This window comes from Rhamphochromis sp. 'chilingali', assembly GCF_963969265.1.
Source record: "Rhamphochromis sp. 'chilingali' genome assembly, chromosome: 2".
NCBI lineage: Eukaryota > Metazoa > Chordata > Actinopteri > Cichliformes > Cichlidae > Rhamphochromis > Rhamphochromis sp. 'chilingali'.
Window position 1 is genome coordinate 2,808,737 of NC_137930.1, and position 21,404 is coordinate 2,830,140.

General features: G+C 41.8%; 2 protein-coding genes and 1 long non-coding RNA gene across 3 annotated transcripts; all 3 read right to left on the minus strand.

The window, feature by feature from the left end:
- Nucleotides 1–749: 749 nt before the first annotated feature.
- LOC308391624 (uncharacterized protein) lies at nucleotides 750–3,870 on the minus strand. The gene is made up of 4 exons (XM_080874278.1): nucleotides 3,747–3,870; nucleotides 3,593–3,648; nucleotides 891–1,728; nucleotides 750–807 (listed from the first exon to the last, which is right to left on the minus strand). Exons 1-3 carry the CDS (start codon nucleotides 3,770–3,772, stop codon nucleotides 929–931), a joined length of 882 nt encoding a protein of 293 aa, XP_080730404.1. The 5' UTR covers nucleotides 3,773–3,870; the 3' UTR covers nucleotides 750–807; nucleotides 891–928.
- A 4,370-nt stretch (nucleotides 3,871–8,240) lies between these two features.
- Nucleotides 8,241–11,128, minus strand: LOC308391623. The gene is made up of 3 exons (XR_013970671.1): nucleotides 10,994–11,128; nucleotides 10,845–10,900; nucleotides 8,241–10,114 (listed from the first exon to the last, which is right to left on the minus strand). It is a non-coding gene; the product is annotated as an uncharacterized lncRNA (long non-coding RNA).
- Nucleotides 11,129–15,050: 3,922 nt separating this feature from the next.
- LOC308392499 (uncharacterized protein) lies at nucleotides 15,051–18,296 on the minus strand. The gene is made up of 4 exons (XM_080875568.1): nucleotides 18,184–18,296; nucleotides 18,030–18,085; nucleotides 15,192–16,044; nucleotides 15,051–15,108 (listed from the first exon to the last, which is right to left on the minus strand). Exons 1-3 carry the CDS (start codon nucleotides 18,207–18,209, stop codon nucleotides 15,230–15,232), a joined length of 897 nt encoding a protein of 298 aa, XP_080731694.1. The 5' UTR covers nucleotides 18,210–18,296; the 3' UTR covers nucleotides 15,051–15,108; nucleotides 15,192–15,229.
- Nucleotides 18,297–21,404: the final 3,108 nt, after the last annotated feature.

Here is a 21,404-nt window from a genome sequence, read left to right on the forward strand (position 1 = left end):
GCGTTAAAAGCTTGAGAGCCTGCAGCATTAGGTTTCAAATCAGGCACACTCAAACTTAACAGCCTCAATTTTAGGGGCTCGTCTAGAGGCAACATGTTGGTGAATACTATAATCTGAGAATTACATATTTTGCTTAAAGGGATTTAGCCAAGGCCAGCCAATCTGGACTGGGTGCAGCAGAACGTCTTCTTTCAGCAACTGCCAAACCTCAGTGCTCCACTGCATTTGATAAAGGCTCAGGAGGGGACAGGTCTCATTTAACCCTTAGAAGAATCATCTTACCTAAATCTTTGTCATTATTCACCAGGGAGAAAACTTTAAACATTCAAGTCATCCTCTGCAGCCAAGAACTGTCCTGGAGAACAAGTTTAAGATGTGAGAAACTATTCAATAGTCTGCCAAAACTGACAGTTTGGGTGGCTAATCTCGTGTCTTGGCAGGCAGCGATCCCAGCTTGAGACTCCTCAGAGCAGGAATTCGACTGAAGTGTCATTCGATGGCCGAATGGAGTTTCTACATAAATTGGAGTGCCTGCGATAATTGTGAAATACTGGGCTCAGTTACATCTCTAGATGCAGTTCAAAATGTACATCACCCAAATATTTAATGAGCTGCAGAGTCAGTGGCTTTTAACATTCGGGCATAGACTTGTTGCTTGCAAACACATGAATGTCATTAGCTCTAAAGATCAACCTCAACCCAAGTGTTCAGCTATTCTTTCAACCTGACAGAAGACGAGAGAAACTGCAGGAGAGCTTTCACACTTTATTTTAGATAAATACAGGAGATCCTTGTTGCACTGTAGAGCTGTGGAGGAGGAAGAAATATGAGGAACAGGTTTTAACCATCAAGAAATGCCATGTTGTAATATCCAAAAACCAGTGACCCACCTGAGCCCTGCGAGTTTGGCTCGTCTCTTCCATCCATGTCAGTCTGAAGCTGACCGATGGAAATTTGGCCAAGGGTCAGAAGATGGATGCTTTACATGACCCCAGTGAGGTCCATGGTAATACCACCAGTAGTCGTTCCACGTAGGATTCATGTGGTAGTTGTAGTAGCCACTGTAAGGGTCGACATATCTCTGAGGATGGCGCGGCCTTGATGGGCGTTCCAGTCCATCTGGCTCTGGAAATGCAGAGTCCCGACCAGGGCGGCCTTCGTCACGATGATGATGCTCGTTGGGGTGCGGCCTTGTATGAACCGGCACATAAACTTGCGGTCTTTGGTGACCCAAATCAGCTTCCTCAGGCCTGTGTCGATGTCCGCTGTGATGTTCCTGGCGGCGTGGAGAACCTCGTGAAAAGGGAACGGATAAGCTGAACTGGTAGCCCAGCTTGGAAGCGTCATGGCCATGGCGTCTGCCGGGATTATTAAAACTGTTGTCAATAATAAAGCCGCTTGGTCTGTACCGAGGAGGATTAGCACCATCACGAGACTGAGCAAAAGGAATCCTCAGGCTCAAGTCAAAGCTCCTGGGCTTGGCCACAAGGTGGTTTCTGTGTGCTCGAGGCTGGAGCGGATACGTTTCCATGGGTCTGTGGGCGGGAATATTGGAGCGTGGCTGATACAATCTCGGGGATTGGACTTGGACCTGATCGTGCACATTAGGGTTGATCTTTGGATCTGTCGGCCGCAGAGCCCTCATGTACTGGAAAGGACGAGGACTTCCATACACATTGTGTTCCTCTCTTCCACCCTGCCATGCTCTAGGCTGCACAGGACTTGTGGCTGAGAGAGAACATGGGTAAGAATACAGATTAAACCAGCTAAAAAAACAAAAAAAAAAAAAAACACACATCTACAGTTTTTCAGTATACTGATGCAGATTCATCTTAACAGGAGGAAAGTAACTTAAATTTGAGAGGTCTTCTCTGAGTGGACCAAAATTTGTTTCCTAATCTGTAAGGCGGCAAGAAACGCAGATGATTGCAGCTAAAGAAACCTTTTTGCACAGACCCTGCCTCCCCTTTTTTAAATTCTTTATCTTCTTCACATCTATTTAGTACACAGGGGATCTGCCAGGCATGGGAGCCGCTGCCAGTACCCTTTGCGGTCCCCAAACCGCAGCTCAACTGGCCAAGCCATTCACCTTTACCTACTAAAACACTGTCAACCCTAAAATGACGACGTGGGCCAAGCAAGTGAAATTTGCTTCTAGAATCAGTCATTTCAGTTTCTTCCCGAAAGCATTTACATAAACAGATATTTCCCTGTGTTTAAAACTTTACAAAGGGTTAGTTTTCAGTGCCATGAAGAGGATTTAGCTGTTTGTTACCATCTTTTCATTCAGTTGCAGTTTGGACTAGTGCGATTCTCTCCACTTTTTGGTTTGGACCAGTCCTCAATTTACCATTTTCAGGTGGGCCAACATGCAGCCGTTTGTCTGCTGACAGGTATCAAACTGATGGAGCATAACCCCAGTGCTAGCCTCCCTACACTGGCTTCCTTACAGGATCCAAGTTGTGTTTTTACATCATGAAAACGACCAAACCCCTTCTTTTAGATGTGTTCTTGATCCAACACAGCTGATTCAAATGGTTCAATTACCTCCTCAACATGCCTTGAAGTTCTCCAGAGGCCTGGTAATGAACTAATCACTTGATTCAGATGTGTTGACACAGGGTGAGATCTAAAACCTGCAGGACACTGGCCCTCGAGGCCTGGAGTTGGACACCCCTGCCTCTAAATACTGGATCTGCACAAACACTGGAACATCTTACGTTTCTAAAAGACACAGCTTTAATGGACTGACTTTCAGCACATGTTGACCCAAACATCAAATTTTACAGCTTTGGTCACTGTTGCTGCAGATGTTTATCTTATTGTATCATTTTATATTTTTATTTTATTATTCTAAAAATTTTATTATTGTTGTGCATTTTACACTTTAGTCTGTAAAGCACTTTGTTGGAAATGTGCTGCATACAAAACACCAAGAACCTTAACACCAGTCACCTTCAACTGGCGTTTTAGATGTCAAGCCAGTTTAGATGAAGAAAACCTGGCTTTTTGGTTTGGTCTGGAATACTTTGTCCCACCACTGGATCTAATCAGCATTTCCAGTTTAACGTTGCTCTAGCATCAGAAACATTCAATTCTTTAGAGTCTTCTGGTGACATTTCTCAGTGTCTGATACATTTTATCCACTTCAATTCTCTGCTTCCAAAGCAAACCAAATTTAACCTGCTGATTTGGACATGACAGAACTTTAGCCCATTGGCTGCGTTGTCCTTACAAAGGTAGACTGCAGACCCATTTAGTGGCATTAACAGTCAGCTTTCAAAGACTTCTAATGTATTAATTATGTGCTCTAGAATATTAGCTGTTTCCAAGGTTGTTTTGTCTCCTGTTTAGTACCCACTGAAGGCCTTCATACTTTCCCCAATAATCTTGAGTCTAAAGAATGATTAAGTGTTTTCTAAAGAGATGCTCCAGGTTCTGCGTGCAGGCATGACTTTGCTGGACTCTTCAGGTAAGGCAGTAAGTTGTTATAGTTTTTTAACTGTGGAGCAGGTTGTTTCAGCACAGGCTGAAAATGTTATTTGCTACAGGCTTTGGACAAAATTCATAACAAGATGCAAGTAAGGCTCACCTCCTGGAAAAGCTGAGGAGTAGTCCACATCACTCAAAACATAAAGCAGTAAAAACCTGTCAAACAGCACAAATACAGTAAAGATAAAACCAGACAAAGGTCCACATTTGAGTACAGGAAGTGTAGATCATGAAAGCACATTTAAACGTGGTACCTTGCAATGAGGAACCGAACAGCCATGACTGCTGCAGCTGCACTCGCTGTGTCCTCACAAACCCTCCAACCAGACTGTGCATGCAGTGGTGCCCTGTCAGCTACTCCAGCCAAACACCAGTGTGCTTCTGAGTCAAGTGTTCAGGACATGCTGCTGTCTTTATAGGTCCTTCCTACTGCAGGTGTTTCCAATTAGCCTGTTTTAATGAGAAGTTGAACTGAGGTACCCAACAGGTCAACTTCCCTCCCCCATACACGTGTGAGGGAGAGAGAAGAAATTAGTGGCTATATTTAGCAACCTGAGGAATTCGTTTAGGACAGCAACACAGAATTACAAAATCTTTCATTTGAATATCTTCCCGTTACAGGATAGAAGGAGACAACGTAGTTATTTTTTCCTGCTATTTTCCCACCCACGCTCCAGTAGGTGGCAGTAATGTGGCTTTAAGTTGGTTTACCAGCTGCCATTAGGCTTCAAAGAAGAAGAGCCTTCACGCTATGGACTTTATTATTTCTTATCCCAGTACAGTACCTTTATTTATCCAGGTAAAAACATCTAATTAAGATTAAAAATCCAATTTCAAACAGAGACGTGGCATCGTGGCAGAAGGAGTATTTATATTATATTTCTTTGTATTTATAGCATTTTCAAAAATGTTACCCCACGAGTTCAGATGGTACGAATCATTGACACTGAATCTCCCACATGGTTTTGTTTGGTCAGCATTACAAACGCCGAGCGTTCCCTCTGCACCAGGTCACAGGGTCGACCTCCTGATGCTCTCGTCCACTCAGTGCTGCTTGATGTTGTGACATAAACATAAAAAAATCACAAAGAAAGAACAATACAGTATCCTCAACTGCACCAAAGAGTAAAACAGTGAAATGTGGATTATTAAACATTAGGTCTCTCTCCTCCAAGTCCCTGTTAGTACATGAGTTAATAATTGATCAACAAATCGATTTACTCTGCCTTACAGAAACCTGGTTGCAGCGGGATGATTATGTTAGTTTAAATGAATCAACACCCCCGAGTCATTCTAACTACCAGAAACCTCGAAGCACAGGCTGAGGGGAAGGTGTGGCAGCAAATTTCCACACCAGCTTATTAATCAACCAAAGACCCAGACAGACTTTTAATTCATTTGAAAGCCTGATGCTTAGCCTCGTCCACCCCAGCTGTAAAACTCAGAAACCAGTCTTACTTGTTATCATCTATCGTCCACCTGGGCCTTACACAGAGTTTTCTGTGTAGTTTCTGTGTAGCCTAAAGCAGATAACTTGTAAGTTGGAGAGGAAATGGCGCATCACAAATTTAGAAGATCATCATTTAGCCTGGAGAAACTGTTTGTTGCTTTATGAGAAAGCCCTCTGTAAAGCCAGAACATCTTACTATTCATCACTGATTGAAGAAAATAAGAACAACCCCAGGTTTCTCTTCAGCAGAGTAGCCAGGCTGACAAAAAGTCAGAGCTCTTTTGAGCAGTGTTGGTCAACTTTCTTGAAAAAAGTAATCAGTAACTAATTACTGATTACTTCCCCCCAAAAGTAATCCCGTTACTTTACGGATTACTTATTTTCAAAAGTAATTAATTACTTAGTTACTTAGTTACTTTTTAAAAACACGAATTACAACCTGAATAGGTGATAAAGCGAGAGAATTTTCAGCCCAATTCTACTTTTTCTGCATAATCCATCATACAAAATGTAAACAAATGGAAAAGTCTGTTTTTAAAACTTGTTTTATCAATTTTAATCTTTTAACTTTATGCATCAAGCAAAAATAAAATTATATGCTACATTCTCTGACTGGAAGAAATTTGTTTAACATTTAAACCTATTTTCTGCACATTCCAGCACATAAAAGAAAATATTTTTTTGTGTTTACACACAAATAGATGCAAGTGAAACACAGCAGAAAATAAATAAAATCAAAGACTAGCGGTCCTGTTGCTCTAGGAGTGGGGCAGGCAGAGGTTTGCCCTGGTGCAGGTGTGCCGCAGCAGTCAGTTGAAGAATCCGCGAGTTTCTCTGTGAATTTCCCATTACGTCGTTGCGCACTTGGTGCTTGCTCGTAAGTTTAGGGTTTTTTTCGCTGTAGAAAGAAGTTTTCTTCCCACGCTGAACGAACGCTAATGTTTTTGTCACTTTTTATGGAACCAAACTCAAAGTAAGGTCAGTACTTCCACGCTTTAAATGCACACAGCTGTTGTCACGAACGTCACATTCGCTTACGTCACTGTCATGAGACATTCTCGCAAAAAATCGCAGTTTTAGTAACGCAGCATTCCTACGGGAAAGTAACTGTAATCTAATTACCGTTTTTGCAATAGTAATCCCTTACTTTACTCGTTAGTTGAAAAAAGTAATCGGATTACAGTAATGTGTTTGTTGAGCCAACTATCCCTTTAACGTTAACAAGTAATGACTTCATTAACATCTTCACAAATAAAATTTTAACAATTAGAGAAAAAATTACCCATAATCATCCCACAGATTCAACATTTAGAGTCTTTTTCTCCAATTGATATTTCTGAGTTAGCTAATTATAGGCCAATCTCCAACCTTCCTTTCATATCAAAAATCCTTGAAAGAGTAGTTGTCAAGCAGCTAACTGATCATCTGCAGAGGTTTATTTGAAGAGTTTCCGTCAGGTTTCAGAGCTCATCACAGCACAGAATCAGAATCAGAATCAGAATACTTTATTGATCCCTGGGGGAAATTATTTTTTGTTACAGTGCTCCATTTTAAACCAACATTAAGACAAGACAGACAATACGCTAACTAAGAAACAGCTTTAGTGAAGGTTACAAATGATCTTCTTATGGCCTCTGACAGTGGACTCATCTCTGTGCTTGTCCTGCTAGACCTCAGTGCAGCGTTCGATACTGTCGACCATAATATCCTATTAGAGCGATTAGAACATGCTGTAGGTATTACAGGTACTGCACTGCAGTGGTTTGTATCATATCTATCTAATAGACTCCAGTTTGTGCATGTAAATGGAGAGTCCTCTTCACACACTGAGGTTAATTATGGAGTTCCACAGGGTTCAGTGCTAGGACCAATTCTGTTTACACTATACATGCTTCCCTTAGGCAGCATCATTAGAAGACATAGCATACATTTACACTGCTATGCAGATGACACCCAGCTCTATCTGTCCATGAAGCCAGATAACACACACCAATGAGTTAAACTGCAGGAATGTCTTAAAGACAAAGACCTGGATGGCTGCTAATTTTTTGCTTCTTAATTCAGATCAAACTGAGGTTATTGTACTCTGCCCTGAAAATCTTAGAAATATGGTATCTAACCAGATTCTTACTCTGGATGGCATTACCTTGGCCTCCAGTAACACTGAGTAACCTTGGTGTCATTTTAGAAATATCCTGTCTCAGAGTGACGCTGAAAAACTAGTTCATGCATTTATTATTTCTACACTGGACGACTGTAATTCATTATTATCAGGAAGTCCTAAAAACTCCCTGAAAAGCCTTCAGCTGATCCAAAATGCTGCAGCAAGAGTCCTGACAGGGACTAGAAAGAGAGCAGATTTCTCTTTTGTTGGATTCCCTTCATTGGCTTAAATAAATAATCAGGCCCCATCTTATCTTAATGACCTTGTAGTACCATATCACCCTATTAGAGCACTTCGCTCTCGCTCTGCAGGCCTACTTGTTGTTCCTAGAGTATTTAAAAGTAGAATGGGAGGGAGAGCCTTCAGTTTTCAGGCCCCTCTTCTGTGGAACCAGCTTCCAGTTTGGATTCAGGAGACAGACACCATCTCTACTTTCAAGATTAGGCTTCAAACTTTCTTTTGCTAAAGCATATAGTTAGGGCTGGACCAGGTGACCCTGAATCCTCAGTTATGCTGCAATAGATGTAGACTGCTGGGGGATTCCCATGATGCATTGGTTGATAGTTCTTCACTCACTATGTGTTAATACACCTCCTTGAATCATACTTGTCATTAATCTCTGTCTCTCTTCCACAGCATGTCTTTATCCTGTCATCCTTCTATTCTTATCTTACCAGTTATAAAAGTAAGTGAGGGAGTTGGAAATGAGGACCCATTCCAGCTGTAATAAGGCAAGACTACTCACTCTGGCATCCACACCCAACACCAATATAAAATCACTATTTAAACACAGAAACAGCAGGCCCTGATGTAAGATCAAACACTGCATTTCTTACTACAGAGGTGACAACATTCCCGGCAAAGCAGCCTGCTTGTGGTCAAATATCTTTGTAGAAGGCAATATACAGAAGTACGATAAAATGTTAAAGATTTCTAAAACTATTATTGGACATTTTAGAAAATATAAGTGAATACCAAGTTATTTTTGCCCTAAAGGGACTCGAGATGTATGAGTAAAAGTATAAAAATATAAATGACATCAGATGCAAGAAGGAAATTGTGTATTTATTTGCATGGTGAGTTACAGTCTTGGCAGAAATGCGCTCCAAAAGTAAAATAACCTTTGTGCACAGATTGAACAGAGTTGACACTGAGTTAGTTCCTGTGTAAAGCCTGTTGCAGAGTTGGTGCCATATTTAAGGTAGGCCATTCTGATCCATCCAGGGTTGAACGTGATTGAGGCTTAAGACCATCTACCTCAAAGGTTTGTTGCCGAGTCGGTGCCAAATTGAAGACAGGCCAGTCTGATCCACCAAGGGCTGGAATTGATTGTTGCTTAAGATAACCTGATTCATGAGTCTGTTGCTGAATTGGTGCTAAGTTTAAAGCAGGCCATTCTGATCCACCAAGTGTTGAACGTGATTGAGGCTTAAGACCAGCTGCCTCAAAGGTTTGTTGCCGAGTCTGTGCCAAATTGAAGACAGGCCATTCTGATCCACCAAAGGCTGGAATTGATTGTGGTTTAAGATAACCCGACTCATGAGTCTGTTGCTGTGTTGCTGCTGAGTTTAAGGCAGGCCATTCTGATCCAGCTATTGCTGAACTGGACTGTGGCTTAACACGACCTGGCTCAAAGGTTCGTTGCCGAGGTGGTGCCAAGTTTAAGGCAGGCCATTCTGATCCAGCAAGGGTTGAGCTTGATTGTTGCTTAAGATAACCTGATTCACGAGTCTGTTGCTGAATTGGTGCTAAGTTTAAAGCAGGCCATTCTGATCCACCAAGGGTTAAACTTGATTGAGGCTTTAGACCATCTGCCTCGAAGGATTGTTGCTGGGGTGGTGCTGAATCGAAGACAGGCCATTCTGATCCAGCTATTGCTGAACTTGCTTGAGGCTTAAGATGACCTGCCTCAAAGGATTGTTGCCGGGGTGGTGCCAAGTTTAAGGCAGGCCATTCCGATCCACCAAGGGTTGAGCTTGATTGAGGCTTAAGACCATCTGCCTCAAAGGATTGTTGCCGGGGTGGTGCCGAATTGAAGACAGGCCATTCTGATCCACCAAGGGTTGAACTTGATTGAGGTCTAAGATAACCTGGTTCATGTGTCTGTTGCTGTGTTGCTGCAGAGTTAAAGAAAGGCCATTCTGATCCAGTTATTGGTGAACTTGACTGGGGCTTAACACGACTTGGCTCAAAAGTCTGTTGTGGTGTTGTTTCAAAGTTGAAGAAAGGCCTTTCTGTTTCATGCAGAGTGGAACTTTGTGGTTTAACATGAACTGGCTCATAAGTCTGCTCCTGTGTTTGAAACTGTAGAAAAGGTCTTTCTGATCCAGTAAGAGTTGAACTTGATTGTGTTTCGATGGAATATGGTTTATAAGCCGGTTCCTGTGTTTCTGAGTAACTACTACCAGCAGAGTTTAAGAAAGGTTGCCTTGATTGTGGCATTTCCTGCTTTATGTTACCGTAATTGACAAACTCTGTGTTCTCTGGATTTTCTTGATTTACTGAACTGTCAACATAGCTGGTCATTGGGATATTGGGATATTGAGAGACAGATGAAGAGGGAACAGATAAGTCGATTTGAAAGCCTGGTTTAGAGACAGGAGCGGTATCATTTCCACCATCATGTCCTTCACTGGCCAAATCTCCCCCTTCATGTCTGACCGAAAGATCAAAATATGGAATGCTCAGACTAAATTCGTAGCTTTTGGGTTTGGGTGACAGATATTTCTTCTGTGGTGGAGGCTGGGGTAGAACAGTCTCCTTTGGCCATTTGGTGGCAACATTAGATCGTGGCTGCAAGGGGTTTGCAGGCTTGAGGTTTGAGGCTTTTTGGTACACTATGGGATGGTTTTGTTTACAGATATGGAAAGGGGCCATCATTAAACGTCCCTGCTTTTCCAATGTTTTGTCCTGGGCACTGATGTAGTAGAAAGGATGACAGTTCTCATAGTTGTAGGCTTCTTCCTCTCCTTCACTTTGCCACACTCCCGGTTGCACAAAACGTCTGGCTATGAAAGAAAACAGGTGAAGGTTAAGTTACAAATTACATTGTAAAATTTGGACATTTAGACTATATTTTCCAAACCAACACCTCTAGAACCTCAACAGCATATTTCTGCAGGAATCTATCATAAGAGCATAATTCATTTGATCTATTTAGCTTCATAATTGGTGATTAGCAGCACAGAAACAGTTTGCTAATGTACAGAGCTACATTACCGTTTTTTCAAATGAGGTTTCTCTGGGAGGAACAAGAACAAAGCCTGAGATGTGCCATAAAGAATAAACCGGCCTGACAGTTGGCTTAAACAAGGTTCTTGTTTAGTTCCCTGTGCGACATTTTAAGCAGCGTAACATGAAGCACAGGACAACTCATATTTAATAGTGTGGAGCATTTAGACCCTGTAACTCCATAACATTAAAATACTGCAGATATACTCTACACAGTCCTGTTTCAATGTACATGGTCTTGAAACAGGACTGTGAATAAAGCTTACTTTTAATTAAAATTTTTTTTTTTTTACTTACACTGGTATTTAACTGACAATATTTAATCATTTATTAGATTCAGATTGTAAAAATTACATTTCAGGACTGAAGAAGAGTGCCACCTCGAGTCCCCTTTATAGATACTCCATTTGCTGTATAGCAAAACAATATTGCAATAAAGGAAAGAGTAAAACAGTTACATGTGGATTTTTGTATTAGTTCCCTCAGCAGGAGGTGAGTCAGGCTTACCTCTTGGAAAAGCTGAGGAGTAGTTCACCTCACTCAACAAACAGACCAGCAATAATCTGTTAAACAGTTACAAATACACAGTCAAGGTAGACTCAAGTAAATAAAATGGACCTAATAAAACCCATTTGGTTTCATATTTAATGTGTTACCTTGTAATTAGGAAGCCAGCAGCCATGACTGCTGCAGTCGCTGTGTCCTCACAGCTGCGAGCGCTGAGCTGGACTGTGCAGCACAGCTGCCCTGTCAGCCGTGGATCCAGAAAGCCCAACTTCCAGCTCCTCCAACCAAACACCCACGAGACTCAAAGTCGAGCATCCAAGCCACACGGCTGTCTGTGTGTGTCTTTTCTATCTTCCTAATGAAAAGTTGGGCTGAAGCAAACTCTGCCTCACACAGGTGCAAACACTTGATGTGATTGGCCTGGCTGAGACGTTAGAATGATTGAATCTATGCCCCAGAGGGGATGTGGACAACAAGAACACATTTGATTTTAACTTCTACAGTACAGCGCTGTATTGTTTTCCTTTTACAGTTTTATGCGCTTATACACATTTTGACATGAAATAAAAGACTAATAATAAAAGTCTTGCATTGAGCTCAAGCACCAACATAAAATAAATCTGCCACATTAAAGGCAAATTTATCAGAGGTATGAAATATATGTTTTTTATGTTAAGAAAGCAAACAAAAAAAAGACTTGAGATACTTTAAGATTAAATAGCTGAATTGTTCTTGGGGTGAGGCAACACTACATGACTGAATGTGCTGTTTAGCCTTCAACCACAAACTGAAGCTAATTTACCTGCCTGGTCAACGACACACTACAAGAACCTGAAAGTATCACCACAACCAGATTTGGCTGTGGAAATTCATGAACAGCTGAAGGAGGATGAGTCGGTCTGTCATCTGTGGCCAAGCCAGGAAATAAACATGTAAAGGCTCCAACATACACACAGTGAAGTTGGGTGCTTTTATTTTGACGTTACTGAGAAAATCATGAGAGAAATAAATGAACACTGAACAGAAAATGGTAAAGGGACAGAACACATTTACAGTGTGCGTTAATCAGCTTGACATGTTTGAATACAGCTCTAAAAGCTTTCAAGCTATGTTCAAAAGGTTGATGAAAGATGAATAAAATTTTAATATCCGATTCAAACTCTAGAGTAGACTGTTTTTCCTCTTTTTTGTACAGAGGAGGGAGAGTGGATACACTGACAAAGGATGTCAAAAATAGAGCTGCCAGGCAATAAAGAGGAAGACCTCAAAGACGATTCATGGATGTAATTAAGGAGGACAAGCAGAGGGTGGAGTGAAAGAGAAGGATGCTGGGATAGGAGGAGGCGGCAGACGATCCACTCTGGCTAAAGAATAAGATGCACTGGGATTTAACCCAGTGAGCTCAAGTTCACACAGACTCACCAAAATGTGATAACAGAAAATGTTTTATTTATTTATTTATTTTTAAAAAAAGCAACTTCACCCGATCTGATGATTTTCTTTGTGTGGTTGGTGTGAAAAACCAACAAACCCCCACCATGGACACAGCTGCAGGAATGTAAAACTGACCTACAAATCAGTCAAGCATAAAACAGGCATCTAACACACATGAGCCAGTGTTTATCTACACAACAGACAACTTTAAAAATAAAAGAAACTCCAACGACAGCCATAAAATTTTATTTTTCACCAATAATGGAACTCCCAAAGAGCTGGTTGCTGAAAATGTGGCATCTCTCATGGCATCTAGTGGCGGTACATCTAGCTATGAAAAATTATCATATTTGTCCATATCCAAGGGATGACTTGAAGTAAGGCTAGGGCCACATGTACACGGGTATTTTTGAAAACGCAGATTTTTCTGTGCATTTGCACCTTTCGTCCACACGTAAAACTGAAAACAGATTTTTAAAAACTCCTGCCAGGGTGGAGAATCTCAAATACTCAGTTTTTGCATTTACGTGTGGATGAGGAAAACTGATATTTAGTCACGGAACGTCACAGGTGTGCGCTTTGTTCGACGCGACGCTGTGCGCCATGTTATTGTTTACATGAGATGAATTTCTACAATGGCAGATAGAGACAAAATACTGTTGCTGTTAATCTGACTATCTGCAGTTCTTACACAGTTACTGTCCGTCCGTTTAGAAAGACAGAGACATCAGAGGGAACTTCGGACGTGGCCTCTACAGTCAACACAGCTGCTTCCACAATCCTAACGTGGTTTTGAATAAATTTACTTTATATTGTTCATTCCTAGTTGCAAGTCTACACCAACCAAAATACTTTTAACATTTGAAATGCTGAAGGCATTTGAAAAGTAACAAATTTGTCTGCCTTTCCAAGAAAACAAAACCTTTTTGGAAGTACTTTAGTCTTTCCGTCTGTAACGTCGGGTTGCGTTTAGTGGTTGAGAGGAGGCGGCAAAACACCTAGCAGGGTAGCCAAAAGAATACACACTCACGCTGGCGTTGGGGATTCCACAGTGTGTTCTTTAATATACCTTCTCTTCATCAACCATATAAGCCCGGTTGAACGGCTGCAGCTTAACAAACATAGCGCACAGTGTTCGTACAACCCATAACGTTGCAAACAAAGGTGTCTGGAGAGGTAAAACATAAAATCCGTCCCTCCTCATGTACTAGCGTGCAAGCACATGTCCACACCATCACAGAGAGAGAGAGCAGAGAGACCAGTGGCACACACTGATGACACCATCAACCCTCGACTTGGGTGTCTTAAAGGGACACCACACCATAGTGGCTGTTACACGTCCCAGGCTTCTGATTTGCCAACATTTCATTTTTAGCGTTTACATGTGGACAGAAATATATATATTTTTTTAAACGAAAACCTCCATTTTTACCCGTACACAAGTGTGGGGCTGCTCAAGCTCTTGCCAGTTCTAGGCCAATCAGCATTTTGTCCATTGCCTCTAACAGGGCTGAAACTGGTACCTGACCAGACTACCACTTACAGTTTTGCGCTACATCCAGTCACTTTAATTTTCAAGTCTGATTTGGAGGAAAACGCAAGGTTCTTGAATGATATGCTAGTAGTGGTGTGGCAGGCGTTAAAAGCTTGAGAGCCTGCAGAATTAAGTTTTAGATCATTAGGGCGATCGTGGCTCAAGAGTTGGGAGTTCGCCTTGTAATCGGAAGGTTGCCGGTTCGAGCCCCGGCTTGGACAGTCTCGGTCATTGTGTCCTTGGGCAAGACACTTCACCCATTGCCTACTGGTGGTGGTCAGAGGGCCCGGTGGCGCCAGTGTCTTGCAGCCTCTCCTCTGTCAGTGTGCCCCAGGGTGGCTGTGGCTACAATGTAGCTGCCATTACTAGTGTGTGTGTGTGTGTGTGAATGGGTGGATGACTGGATATGTAAAGCGCTTTGGGGTCCTTAGGGACTAGTAAAGCGCTATATAAATACAGGCCATTTTAGATCAGGCACACTCAAACTTAACAGCCTCAATTTTAGGGGCTCGTCTAGAGGCAACATGTTGGTGAATACTATAATCTGAGAATTACATATTTTGCTTAAAGGGATTTAGCCAAGGCCAGCCAATCTTGACTGGGTGCAGCAGAACGTCTTCTTTCAGCAACTGCCAAACCTCAGTGCTCCACTGCATTTGATAAAGGCTCAGGAGGGGACAGGTCTCATTTAACCCTTAGAAGAATCATCTTACCTAAATCTTTGTCATTATTCACCAGGGAGAAAACGTTAAACATTCAAGTCATCCTCTGCAGCCAAGAACTGTCCTGGAGAACAAGTTTAAGATGTGAGAAACTATTCAATAGTCTGCCAAAACTGACAGTTCGGGTGGCTAATCTCGTGTCTTGGCAGGCAGCGATCCCAGCTTGAGACTCCTCAGAGCAGGAATTCGACTGAAGTGTCATTCGATGGCCGAATGGAGTTTCTACATAAATTGGAGTGCTTGTAAACTTGTACAAGAGCAGGTTGTGAAAGACGGGACACTTGATTTGGTGTCAAGCCTGCGATAATTGTGAAATACTGGGCTCAGTTACATCTCTAGATGCAGTTCAAAATGTACATCACCCAAATATTTAATGAGCTGCAGAGTCAGTGGCTTTTAACATTCGGGCATAGACTTGTTGCTTGCAAACACATGAATGTCATTAGCTCTAAAGAGCAACCTCAACCCAAGTGTTCAGCTATTCTTTCAACCTGACAGAAGACGAGAGAAACTGCAGGAGAGCTTTCACACTTTATTTTAGATAAATACAGGAGATCCTTGTTGCACTGTAGAGCTGTGGAGGAGGAAGAAATATGAGGAACAGGTTTTAACCATCAAGAAATGCCATGTTGTAATATCCAAAAACCAGTGACCCACCTGAGCCCTGCGAGTTTGGCTCGTCTCTTCCATCCATGTCAGTCTGAAGCTGACCGATGGAAATTTGGCCAAGGGTCAGAAGATGGATGCTTTACATGACCCCAGTGAGGTCCATGGTAATACCACCAGTAGTCGTTCCACGTAGGATTCATGTGGGAGTTGTAGTAGCCACTGTAAGGGTCGACATATCTCTGAGGATGGCGCGGCCTTGATGGGCGTTCCAGTCCATCTGGCGCCGGAAATGCAGAGACCCGACCAGGGCGGCCTTCGTCACGATGATGATACTCACGATGATGATGCTCGTTGGGGTGCGGCCTTGTATGAACCGGCACATAAACTTGCGGTCTTTGGTGACCCAAATCAGCTTCCTCAGGCCTGTGTCGATGTCCGCTGTGATGTTCCTGGCGGCGTGGAGAACCTCGTGAAAAGGGAACAGATAAGCTGAACTGGTAGCCCAGCTTGGAAGCGTCATGGCCATGGCGTCTGCCGGGATTATTAAAACTGTTGTCAATAATAAAGCCGCTTGGTCCGTACCGAGGAGGATTAGCACCATCACGAGACTGAGCAAAAGGAATCCTCAGGCTCAAGTCAAAGCTCCTGGGCTTGGCCACAAGGTGGTTTCTGTGTGCTTGAGGCTGGAGCGGATACGTTTCCATGGGTCTGTGGGCGGGAATATTAGAGCGTGGCTGATACGAGCTCGGGGATTGGACTTGGACCTGATCGTGCACATTAGGGTTGATCTTTGGATCTGTCGGCCGCAGAGCCCTCATGTACTGGAAAGGACGAGGACTTCCATACACATTGTGTTCCCCTCTTCCACCCTGCCACGCTCTAGGCTGCACAGGACTTGTGGCTGAGAGAGAACATGGGTAAGAATACAGATTATACAAAGCTAAAAAAACAAAAAAAAAACATCTACAGTTTTTCAGTATACTGATGCAGATTCATCTTAACAGGAGGAAAGTAACTTAAATTTGAGAGGTCTTCTCTGAGTGGACCAAAATTTGTGTTTCCTAATCTGTAAGGCGGCAAGAAACGCAGATGATTGCAGCTAAAGAAACTTTTGCACAGACCTACAATTACTCTTTTAGGAGCCTCTCTGGGGAATGTTGGGGTTCAGAAACTTCTTTTACACGTTTAACTACAGTCTGCTTTTAACGTCACTTTAATTGGACAAAGTATCAGAATTTGAAGAGCGAGCCCAAGCCTCCTAACACACGCTTTCTGGTCCTTATCCACATGTTCTCCCAGTTACAAGCTGTTCATTCCCTTACACATGCCCCACCCTGCCTCCCCCTTTTTAAATTCTTTATCTTCTTCACATCTATTTAGTACACAGGGGATCTGCCAGGCCTGGGAGCCGCTGCCAGTACCCTTTGAGGCCTTCCCCAAACCGCAGCTCAACTGGCCAAGCCATTCACCTTTACCTACTAAAACACTGTCAACCCTAAAATGATGACGTGGGCCCAGCAAGTGAAATTTTATTCTAGAATCAGTCATTTCAGTTTCTTCCCGAAAGTATTTACATAAACAGATATTTCCCTGTGTTTAAAACTTTACAAAGGGTTAGTTTTCAGTGCCATGAAGAGCATTTAGCCGTTTGTTACCATCTTTTCATTCAGTTGCAGTTTGGACTAGTGCGAGGCTCTCCACTTTTTGGTTTGGACCAGTCCTCAATTTACCATTTTCAGGTGGGCCAACATGCAGCCGTTTCTCTGCTGACAGGTATGAAACTGATGGAGCATAACCCCAGTGCTAGCCTCCCTACACTGGCTTCCTTACAGGATTCAAGTTGTGTTTTTACATCATGAAAACAACCAAACCCCTCCTTACCCATATGAGCTTCTATTCAGGCTCCTGAAAGTATGAGGTTAAGTTAAAAACCAGTGTTAATTATTGGAGTTGGACACCCCTGCCTCCAAATACTGGATCTGCACAAACAGTGGAACATCTTACGTTTCTAAAAGACACAGCTTTAATGGCCTCACTTCCAGCACATGTTGACCCAAACAATTTTTACAGCTTTGGTCACTGTTGCTGCAGATGTTTGTGTTATTGTATTTTTGTATTTATTTTATTATTCTAAAAAATTATTTTATTATTGTTGTGCATTTTACACTTTAGTCTGTAAAGCACTTTGTTGGAAATGTGCTGCATACAAAACACCAAGAACCTTAACACCAGTCACCTTCAACTGGCGTTTTAGATGTCAAGCCAGTTTAGATGAAGAAAACCTGGCTTTTTGGTTTGGTCTGGAATACTTTGTCCCACCACTGGATCTAATCAGCATTTCCAGTTTAACGTTGCTCTAGCATCAGAAACATTCAATTCTTTAGAGTCTTCTGGTGACATTTCTCAGTATCTGATACATTTTATCCACTTCAATTCTCTGCTTCCAAAGCAAACCAAATTTAACCTGCTGATTTGGACATGACAGAACTTTAGCCCATTGGCTGCGTTGTCCTTACAAAGGTAGACTGCAGACCCATTTAGTAGCACACAGTGGCATTAACAGTCAGCTTTCAAAGACTTGTAATGTATTAATTATGTGCTCTAGAATATTAGCTGTTTCCAAGGTTGTTTTGTCTCCTGTTTAGTACCCACTGAAGGCCTTCATACTTTCCCCAATAATCTTGAATCTAAAGAATGATTAAGTGTTTTCTAAAGAGATGCTCCAGGTTCTGCGTGCAGGCATGACTTTGCTGGACTCTTCAGGTAAGGCAGTAAGTTGTTATAGTTTTTTAACTGTGGAGCAGGTTGTTTCAGCACAGGCTGAAAATGTTATTTGCTACAGGCTTTGGAAAAAATTCATAACAACAAGATGCAAGTAAGGCTCACCTCCTGGAAAAGCTGAGGAGTAGTCCACATCACTCAAAACATAAAGCAGTAAAAACCTGTCAAACAGCACAAATACAGTAAAGATAAAACCAGACAAAGGTCCACATTTGAGTACAGGAAGTGTAGATCTTGAAAGCACATTTAAACGTGGTACCTTGCAATGAGGAACCGAGCAGCCATGACTGCTGCAGCTGCACTCGCTGTGTCCTCACAAACCCTCCAACCAGACTGTGCATGCAGTGGTGCCCTGTCAGCTACTCCAGCCAAACACCAGTGTGCTTCTGAGTCAAGTGTTCAGGACATGCTGCTGTCTTTATAGGTCCTTCCTACTGCAGGTGTTTCCAATTAGCCTGTTTTAATGAGAAGTTGAACTGAGGTACCCAACAGGTCAACTTCCCTCCCCCATACACGTGTGAGGGAGAGAGAAGAAATTAGTGGCTATATTTAGCAACCTGAGGAATTTGTTTAGGACAGCAACACAGAATTACAAAATCTTTCATTTGAATATCTTCCCGTTACAGGATTGAAGGAGACAACATAGTTATTTTTTCCTGCTATTTTCCCATCCACGCTCCAGTAGGTGGCAGTAATGTGGCTTTAAGTTGGTTTACCAGCTGCCATTAGGCTTTAAAGAAGAAGAGCCTTCACGCTATGGACTTTATTATTTCTTATCCCAGTACAGTACCTTTATTTATCCAGGTAAAAACATCTAATTAAGATTAAAAATCCAATTTCAAACAGTGACGTGGCATCGTGGCTGAAAGAGCATTTATATTATATTTCTTTGTATTTATAGCATTTTCAAAAATGTTACCCCACGAGTTCAGATGGTACGAATCATTGACACTGAATCTCCCACATGGTTTTGTTTGGTCAGCATTACAAACGCCGAGCGTTCCCTCTGCACCGGGTCACAGGGTCGACCTCCTGATGCTCTCGTCCACTCAGTGCTGCTTGATGTTGTGACATAAACATAAAAAAATCACAAAGAAAGAACAATACAGTATCCTCAACTGCACCAAAGAGTAAAACAGTGAAATGTGGATTATTAAACATTAGGTCTCTCTCCTCCAAGTCCCTGTTAGTACATGAGTTAATAATTGATCAACAAATCGATTTACTCTGCCTTACAGAAACCTGGTTGCAGCGGGATGATTATGTTAGTTTAAATGAATCAACACCCCCGAGTCATTCTAACTACCAGAAACCTCGAAGCACAGGCTGAGGGGAAGGTGTGGCAGCAAATTTCCACACCAGCTTATTAATCAACCAAAGACCCAGACAGACTTTTAATTCATTTGAAAGCCTGATGCTTAGCCTCGTCCACCCCAGCTGTAAAACTCAGAAACCAGTCTTACTTGTTATCATCTATCGTCCACCTGGGCCTTACACAGAGTTTTCTGTGTAGTTTCTGTGTAGCCTAAAGCAGATAACTTGTAAGTTGGAGAGGAAATGGCGCAGCACAAATTTAGAAGATCATCATTTAGCCTGGAGAAACTGTTTGTTGCTTTATGAGAAAGCCCTCTGTAAAGCCAGAACATCTTACTATTCATCACTGGTTGAAGAAAATAAGAACAACCCCAGGTTTCTCTTCAGCAGAGTAGCCAGGCTGACAAAAAGTCAGAGCTCTTTTGAGCAGTGTTGGTCAAGTTTCTTGAAAAAGTAATCAGTAACTAATTACTGATTACTTCCCCCCAAAAGTAATCCCGTTACTTTACTGATTACTTATTTTCAAAAGTAATTAATTACTTAGTTACTTAGTTACTTTTTAAAAACACGAATTACAACCTGAATGGGTGATAAAGCGAGAGAATTTTCAGCCCAATTCTACTTTTTCTGCATAATCCATCATACAAAATGTAAACAAATGGAAAAGTTCCTTTTTAAAATTTGTTTTATTAGTTTTAATCTTTTAACTTTATGCATCAAGCAAAAATGTAATTAAATGCAACATTCTCTGACTGGAAGAAATTTGTTTAACATTTAAACCTATTTTCTGCACATTCCAGTATTTATTTATTGTCATTGTCAAGAACAATCAATTTCATTGTTCTTGACAATGACAATACATAAATACTACTATAAAATAAAATATTTTTTTGTGTTTACACACAAATAGATGCAAGTGAAACACAGCAGAAAATATATAAAATCAAAGACTAGCGGTCCTGTTGCTCTAGGAGTGGGGCAGGTGGAGATTTGCCCTGGTGCAGGTGTGCCGCAGCGGTCAGTTGAAGAATCCGCGAGTTTCTCTGTGAATTTCCCATTACGTCGTTGCGCACTTGGTGCTTGCTCGTAAGTTTAGGGTTTTTTTCGCTGTAGAAAGAAGTTTTCTTCCCATGCCGGACGAACGCTAATGTTTTTGTCAGTTTTTATGGAATCAAACTCAAAATAAGGTCAGTACTTCCACGCTTTAAATGCACACAGCTGTTGTCACGAACATCACACCTGCTTACGTCACTGTCATGAGACATTCTCGCAAAAAACTCACGGTTTTAGTAATGCAGCATTCCTATGGGAAAGTAACTGTAATCTAATTACCGTTTTTGCAATAGTAATCCCTTACTTTACTCGTTACTTGAAAAAAGTAATCGGATTACAGTAACGCGTTTGTTGAGCCAACTATCCCTTTAACGTTAACAAGTAATGACTTCATTAACATCTTCACAAATAAAATTTTAAGAATTAGAGAAAAAATTACCCATAATCATCTCACAGATGCAACATTTAGAGTCTTTTTCTCCAATTGATATTTCTAAGTTAGCTAATTATAGGCCAATCTCCAACCTTCCTTTCATATCAAACATCCTTGAAAGAGTAGTTGTCAAACAGCTAACAGATCATCTGCAGAGGAATGGTTTATTTGAAGAGTTTCCGTCAGGTTTCAGAGCCCATCACAGCACAGAAACAGCTTTAGTGAAGGTTACAAATTATCTTCTTATGGCCTCTGACAGTGGACTCATCTCTGTGCTTGTCCTGCTAGACCTCAGTGCAGCATTCGATACTGTCGACCATAATATCCTATTAGAGCGATTAGAACATGCTGTAGGTATTACAGGTACTGCACTGCAGTGGTTTGTATCATATCTATCTAATAGACTCCAGTTTGTGCATGTAAATGGAGAGTCCTCTTCACACACTGAGGTCAATTATGGAGTTCCACAGGGTTCAGTGCTAGGACCAATTCTGTTTACACTATACATGCTTCCCTTAGACAGTATCATTAGAAGACATAGCATACATTTACACTGCTATGCAGATGACACCCAGCTCTATCTGTCCATGAAGCCAGATAACACACACCAATGAGTTAAACTGCAGGAATGTGTTAAAGACATAAAGACCTGGATGGCTGCTAACTTTCTGCTTCTTAAT

Excerpts from the sequence above, each read along its gene's own strand:
- LOC308391624 (XM_080874278.1), bottom strand. The coding sequence starts at position 3,772 with ATGGCTGTTCGGTTCCTCATTGCAAG. Across the intron at positions 3,649-3,746 it reads GTTCGGTTCCTCATTGCAAG|GTTTTTACTGCTTTATGTTT; the intron begins GTACCACGTTTA and ends GCTGTTTGACAG. Across the intron at positions 1,729-3,592 it reads CTCCTCAGCTTTTCCAGGAG|CCACAAGTCCTGTGCAGCCT; the intron begins GTGAGCCTTACT and ends GTTCTCTCTCAG.
- LOC308392499 (XM_080875568.1), bottom strand. The coding sequence starts at position 18,209 with ATGGCTGCTCGGTTCCTCATTGCAAG. Across the intron at positions 18,086-18,183 it reads GCTCGGTTCCTCATTGCAAG|GTTTTTACTGCTTTATGTTT; the intron begins GTACCACGTTTA and ends GCTGTTTGACAG. Across the intron at positions 16,045-18,029 it reads CTCCTCAGCTTTTCCAGGAG|CCACAAGTCCTGTGCAGCCT; the intron begins GTGAGCCTTACT and ends GTTCTCTCTCAG.